Below are 7,986 nucleotides of genomic sequence, written 5' to 3' on the forward strand. Positions count from 1 at the left end.
ACAATATAATATCATCAGTTTCCAACGGCAACTCCCATCATCCCCGTGTTAAACGCGGCATTGTTTCGGAAAGAACGAAAAGGCCAGTTTTCCCTCGCTTCCCGTCCAAAAATTATTATTTACATCATTGCAAAAGGAAAAGCTCTGGAATTTGGGCAAAAACAAGACTCGGAGGGGATTGAACAAGAAAGCAAAACGTGGCTCTCTCTACCTTTGGAAAGCCTCGTAGGCGAAGGATATGGATCCCGCCATCATAACGACCCTCGCCTCTCAACCCGGAGTCCCATCATCCCCTGGGTTCGAGTTTCATGGCGTTGCACCTGCCTCGGCCCCGTCGAGGAAACGATACATCCGTTCTGGTACGTCGGCCGTCTCCGCAGGGTCCCTCACGGAACAACGGACCCAAAGCGGGTCCCAAATCATAGACGGTCCTCCCGCCTCCACGGCGTCTATTTCTTCTTATTCGGTGACCCCGGTGGGACGGCAGCTTCAGGCTCCCAGAGCAGGAACTCGTGCAGGAGGGTGTTGACCGTCTCGGGACACTCCAGCATCACCATGTGGCTGCCCTCGTCAATCACCTTCAGGAAGGCGATCAGTAGGATCTGCGGGTGGGCAGGCGGGGAAAGGGACACCCGAGTCAGGGTGAAGTGGCCAGCCAAGAAAAACCCAACCCCCCAACCATCCCATATCTATAAATACATTGCCTCAAGCACCAGAAATACTCAAAGGAGGGGAGGACAGAAGACCACGAAACCACAACAAATAATAATAATAATAATAATAATAATAATAATAATAATAATAATAATTATTATTATTATTATAAGGGAAAATTAGTGTCATGTTTGGACTCCCAAGATCTCACAGAATATCTATGCGCACACGCACACACATATATATACACACTTATTATTATTATTATTATTATTATATTTATACCTGGCTATTATTATTATTACCCTGCTTTTATTATTATCATTTTATTATTATTAATCATTAATTATTACTCAGTACCATATCACCATTGGATATACAATCATAACATAATAATATTATAATATTTAATATATAATAATATTAATCATGTATTATTATTTTAATGTATAATTAAATTATTAATATTATTATTATTATATTTATACCCTGCTAATGTTGTTGTTATTATTATTATATTTATATATTTACTATTATGTATTATTATTATGCTTATGTATTATTATGCTTATGTATTATTATTAATAATAATATGTATTATTATTATTATGGATGATTATTTATTATTATTATTATTATTATGTATTATTATTATGATTGATGATTATTATGCTTATGTATTATTAATAATACTACTATTATGTATTATTATTATGCTTATGTATTATTATTTTTAATAATAATATGTATTATGTATTATTATGCTTATGTATTATTATTATCTATTATTATTATTATGTAGTGTTAATATGCTTATGTATTATTATTATTATGCTTATGTATTATTATTTTTAATAATAATATGTATTATGTATTATTATGCTTATGTATTATTATTATCTATTATTATTATTATTATGTAGTGTTAATATGCTTATGTATTATTATTAATAATATTATGTATTGTGTATTATTATTATGCTTATGTATTATTAATAATAATACTATTATGTATTATTATTATGCTTATGTATTATTATTTCTAATAATAATATGTATTATGTATTATTATGCTTATGTATTATTATTATCTATTATTATTATTATGTAGTGTTAATATGCTTATGTATTATTATTATGCTTATGTATTATTATTTTTAATAATAATATGTATTATGTATTATTATGCTTATGTATTATTATTATCTATTATTATTATTATGTAGTGTTAATATGCTTATGTATTATTATTAATAATATTATGTATTGTGTATTATTATTATGCTTATGTATTATTATTATGTATTATTATTATGCTTATGTATTATTATTATTATGCTTATGTATTATTATTATGTATTTCATATAATTTATTATGCTTATGTATTATTATTATTATTATTATTATTATTATTATGCCTATGTATTATTATTATTATTATTATTATTATTATTATTATTATTATTATTATGATGGATGATGATTATTATGGAATATTATGATTCTGATTACCTCGGCCATGCGCTGGTCCTCCTCGAGGGGGACGAACCGGTCGTGCATCCCGTGGACGAGGAGCACCGGGACGGTCAGCTCGGCGTGGTAGACCTCGTCCCCCTCCGGCCAGTACTGACCGCCCATCATGGCCCTCAGGACGAAGGAGGACACCCGGAAGGCCTTGCCCTCCTTCAGCAGCTGCTTCTCCTTCGACCCTTGGCGCGCAAAGCCGGCCCTGCCAGGGGGACACCCACCGTCACCTTCCGCCCGGCCGGATCGCATCGGCCCCTTCCGCCGCAGCCCCACGCCCCCGACTCACTTGAGGAAGCTCCAGGCCAGGCAGGGCGCCAGGCAGCGCAGGAGGCAGGTGGGCATGTTGAAGACGGAGCAGAGGCTGGGCTCCAGCGCCGTCGGGCCCCCGCCGTTGATCATCACCACCTTGTGCACCTGGTCCGGGAACTCGTGCGCCAGGAACGTGCAGAAGGACACCCTGCGGCACAAGAAAGCCATCAGCATCAGCATCATCAGAGCATCCTAGAGTTGGAAGATCTCAACCCAAAGTTGATAGTCAACTGAGAAGGCCATCAAAAACTGATAGTCAACCGAGAAGGCATCTGAAGCTGATAGTCAACCAAGAAGTTGATAGTCAACTAAGAAGGCCACCAAAGCTGATAGTCAACCAAGAAGTTGATAGTCAACCGAGAAGACCATCCAAAGCTGATAGTCAACCAAGAAGTTGATAGTCAACCAAGAAGTTGATAGTCAACCAAGAAGGCCACTAAAGCTGATAGTCAACCAAGAAGTTGATAGTCAACCGAGAAGGCCATCCAAATCTGATAGTCAACCAAGAAGGCTATCCAAAGCTGATAGACAACCAAGAAGACAATCCAAAGCTGATAGTCAACCAAGAAGTAGATAGTCAACCAAGAAGGCTAGACAAAGCTGATAGTCAACCAAGAAGGCCACCAAAGCTGATAGTCAACCAAGAAGGCCACCAAAGCTGATGGTCAACCAAGAAGTTGATAGTCAACCAAGAAGGCCACCAAAGCTGATGGTCAACCAAGAAGGCCATCCAAAGCTGATAGTCAACCAAGAAGTTGATAGTCAACCAAGAAGGCCACCAAAGCTGATAGTCAACCAAGAAGTAGATATTCAACCAAGAAGGCTAGACAAAGCTGATAGTCAACCAAGAAGGCCACCAAAGCTGATAGTCAACCAAGAAGTTGATAGTCAACCAAGAAGTTGATAGTCAACCAAGAAGGCCACCAAAGCTGATAGTCAACCAAGAAGTTGATAGTCAACCGAGAAGACCATCCAAAGCTGATAGTCAACCAAGAAGACTATCCAAAGCTGATGGTCAACCGAGAAGACTATCCAAAGCTGATGGTCAACCGAGAAGTCCATCCAAAGTTGATAGTCAACCAAGAAGACCATCCAAAGTTGATAGTCAACCGAGAAGACCATCCAAAGTTGATAGTCAACCGAGAAGACTATCCAAAGCTGATGGTCAACCGAGAAGTCCATCCAAAGCTGATAGTCAACCAAGAAGACCATCCAAAATTGATAATCAACCGAGAAGTCCAACCAAAGTTGATAGTCAACCAAGAAGACCATCCAAAGTTGATAGTCAACCAAGAAGACCATCCAAAGTTGATAGTCAACCGAGAAGACTATCCAAAGCTGATGGTCAACCGAGAAGTCCATCCAAAGCTGATAGTCAACCAAGAAGACCATCCAAAATTGATAATCAACCGAGAAGTCCAACCAAAGTTGATAGTCAACCAAGAAGACCATCCAAAGCTGATAGTCAACCGAGAAGTCCATCCAAAGTTGATAGTCAACCAAGAAGACCATCCAAAGCTGATAGTCAACCGAGAAGTCCATCCAAAGTTGATAGTCAACCAAGAAGACCATCCAAAGCTGATAGTCAACCGAGAAGTCCATCCAAAGTTGATAGTCAACCAAGAAGACCATCCAAAGCTGATAGTCAACCGAGAAGTCCATCCAAAGCTGATAGTCAACCAAGAAGACCATCCAAAATTGATAATCAACCAAGAAGTCCAACCAAAGTTGATAGTCAACCAAGAAGACCATCCAAAGCTGATAGTCAACCGAGAAGTCCATCCAAAGCTGATAGTCAACCAAGAAGGCCACTCACCCATAGGAGTGTCCCACCAGGACGTTCCTCCGTCGGGCGTACCGGCGGAAGAGTGCCCGCATGTCCTCGGCCAGGGCGTAGAAGGTGTAGGCGGCGGCCACGCGTGGGGCGGAGCTGGCCCCGTGTCCGGCCAGGTCGGGGGCCACCACCTCGTAGCCCAGGCGCGAGAAGAAGTCCAGCTGCTCCTTCCAGATGTCCAGCGAGCCCCCCACGCCGTGGATGAAGAAGAGCGCCACGTCCCGCTGGCCCCCCTTGCAGGCCGAGATGACCTTGGCGCAGTCCACGTGGACCACCTTCTTGGGCTTCCGCTTGGGCCGCGGGACCTCCGTTGACCCCTCGCCCAGGTTCTCGATGACCATCTGGCCGTTGCGGTAGACGGTGATGCGGCGCCGGCAGCGGATGGCCTTGGCCTTCTGGACCGAGGCCTCTTCCGCCTCCTCCTCGGCCGCCGTCCGTGGTGGGCGGTCCGGAACCACGTGCCTGACCCTCAGCACCCGCCCCGGCTTGACCTCCACGAAGCTGAAGCCGTCGGCCGACTCCACGCTCTCCAAGGGACTGACCGCGTGGGGCGCCCGGCCCATCAGGCAGCAGAGCAGCCCCTCCGCCATGGAGGTCAGCATGGCCGGACCTGCAAGCGGAGAGAGAACGAGGGGGTCAGAAGGGTCACCGGGGCCTGGACGAGGCAGGAGAGGTCACCTGAGGTCACGCTCAGGGAGAGAGAGGTCACAAGGGGCCGGGTTCCAAGGGGGCGGGGCCACAGAGAGGTCATAGGATGGCTTCCAAGGTGAATCATCTAGCTGTCCATCCATCCATGTATCTGTCCATCCATGTACGTATTGATCTATCAATCCATCCATACATTCATCCATCCATCCATGTATCTGTCCATCAATCTATCAATTCATCCATCCATCCATCCATCCATCTATCAATTCATCCATCCATCCATCCATGTATCTGTCCATCCATGTACGTATTGATCTATCAATCCATCCATACATTCATCCATCCATCCATGTATCTGTCCATCAATCTATCAATTCATCCATCCATCCATCCATCCATCTATCAATTCATCCATCCATCCATCCATGTATCTATCCATCCATGTATGTATCATCTAGTTGTCCATCCAAGTCCATCCATCCATGTATCTGTCCATCCATCCATCCATCCATCCATCCATCCATCCATCCATCCATGTATTTCTATCCACCCATGTATGAATCATCTAGCTGTCCATCCAGCCATGTATCTGTCCATCCATGTATATATTGATCCATCAGTTCATCCATGCATCTGTCCATCTATGTATCTATGCATCCATTTATCCATCCATTTTCGTATCTATCCATCCATGCATGTATCTAGTTGTCCATCCATCCATGTATCTGTCCATCCATGTATATATTGATCCATCAATTCATCCATCAATTCATCCATCCATGTATCCATCCATCCACGTATCTATCCATCCATCCACGTATCTATCCATCCATCCACGTATCTATCCATCCATCCACGTATCTATCCATCCATCCATGTATCTATCCATCCATCCATGTATCTGTCCATCCATGTATGTATTGATCTATCAGTTCATCAGTCCATCCATCCATCCATTTATGTGTCATCTAGCTGTCCATCCATCCATCCATGCATCTGTTCATCCATGTATCTATGCATCTATTCATCCATCCATTTACGTATCTATCCATCCATGTATGTATCTAGCTGTCCATCCATCCATCCATGTATCTATCCATCCATGAATTTATCCATCCCTATATTTATCGATCTATCAATTCATCTATCCATACATCTATTTATCCATCCATGTATTTCTATCCATTCATGTATATCTCATCCATCCATCCCTGTATGCATGTATGTATGTATGTATTGATCAATCAATCAATCAATCAATTCATCCATCCATCCATCCATCCATCCGTGTATCCATCCATATCTGTATTGATCTATCAGTCCATCCATCCATCCATTTCTCCATCATCTATCTAACCATGTATGTATCATCTATCTGTCTATGTATCGATCTATCAATTCATTTATCCATCCATGCATCCATCTATCTATCTGTCCATCTCTCCATCTATCTATCTATCTATCTATCTATCTATCTATCTATCTATCTATCTATCTATCTATCTATCTATCTATCCGTCCATCCAGCTCCTATTTTACAACCGAATTAAACCCTAAGGATGTGGGTGAAGGATGCTGGTAACCATGGCAACCCCAGCCCGGGCTGAGTCGGGAACCCGGACGACGGAGCAAGCGTTGCATAACGGGCAGAAAATACAATCTATAATAATAATAATAATAATAATAATAATAATACAATACAGTCTATAATAATAATAATTACATATCCATTTTATTATATTATTATATTATATTATCCATTTTATTACATTATACTAATAATAATATATTACAATCTATAATAATAATAATAATATATCCATTTTATTATATTATTATATTGTATTATCCATTTTATTATATAATAATAATAATAATACAATCTATAATAATAATAATAATACAATACAGTCTTTAATAATAATAATTACATATCCATATTATTATTATTATTATTATTATTATTATTATTATTATTATTATTATAGTAATAAAATATTGCAATATTTTATTTTACAGTATTCCTTTTCTCCATTCATCCTTTCTTTCTTTCTTTCTTTCTTTTCTTTCCTTCCTTTCCTTCCTTCCCTGCCAATCCTCTTTGCCAAATCCCCGGCTGAGCCTTTTCTTGGCCATTTTAATCTCATTTAATTTCATTCAGAAAGAAAAACAACAACCTATGTATATATATATATCTATATATGTCTCTATGTTATTGATGAGGATGAGTCTCACCTGCTTCAGGCCTTCTTTCGGCCCATTTGTCCTCCTTTTTCTTCTGTCTCCTTCCTTCCTTTCTTCCTTTCTTTTCTGGCGCTAATCCCTGGAAGAAGAAGCCCAGGAGGAGGCGGGACCTTCGGGTGACGGACAGCTCCGGAGACCAATGGACGGGGTCCTCCAGAGGACATCTAGTCCACCCTCTCCTTTGCTTTCCTAATATTCCTTTGGTCCATTAATATTATATTGGTTGCGGGGTGTTTACCTTTGTTGTTTTGTCCACTGCCGTGATGCCATTACTCTTTTATATATATAGATAGATACAGTATATTATTAGTATATACAATATATCAATATTATATATATACTAGCTGTGCCCGGCCACGCGTTGCTGTGGCAAAGTGGTGGTGGTATTGGTTAAAAATTGTTGTGTAATTTTTATTTGACGTTATTTGCAATTTTTTAATTAATTTTATTGTAAGTTATCTTTTTATTGATTATATTTTATCATTTTCTTGTATTATTTTTAGTTATTTTCTGTTATTATAGTATTTTATTGTATTAATTTTTTTTAGTGTTTTATTATTTTTTTTTTATTGGGTTGCTAGGAGACCAAGTTGGAGGAGCTTAGCCTTCTAACTGGCAGCAATGGGATAAAAGCAATTATTCCTCTCTCTCTAATTAGGACTTTATTTTTCTTTTCTTTTTGTTGTATCAACCTAGAGGCGTGGATGATGGGTTGTGTTGTCAAATTTCGAGGTTGGGGGGGCCTGTAGTTTTGTTGTTTTGTGGGTCG

The 7,986-nt window shown here is 40.1% G+C and overlaps 1 protein-coding gene across 1 annotated transcript; it reads right to left on the reverse strand.

The window, feature by feature from the left end:
* Window positions 1-87: 87 nt before the first annotated feature.
* On the reverse strand, window positions 88-7,353 carry abhd8 (abhydrolase domain containing 8). The gene is made up of 5 exons (XM_062958892.1): window positions 7,209-7,353; window positions 4,308-4,935; window positions 2,469-2,639; window positions 2,168-2,384; window positions 88-602 (listed from the first exon to the last, which is right to left on the reverse strand). Exons 2-5 carry the CDS (start codon window positions 4,925-4,927, stop codon window positions 450-452), a joined length of 1,161 nt encoding a protein of 386 aa, XP_062814962.1. The 5' UTR covers window positions 4,928-4,935; window positions 7,209-7,353; the 3' UTR covers window positions 88-449.
* Window positions 7,354-7,986: the final 633 nt, after the last annotated feature.

Source organism: Anolis carolinensis, unplaced genomic scaffold (assembly GCF_035594765.1).
Source record: "Anolis carolinensis isolate JA03-04 unplaced genomic scaffold, rAnoCar3.1.pri scaffold_7, whole genome shotgun sequence".
Lineage (NCBI taxonomy): Eukaryota > Metazoa > Chordata > Lepidosauria > Squamata > Dactyloidae > Anolis > Anolis carolinensis.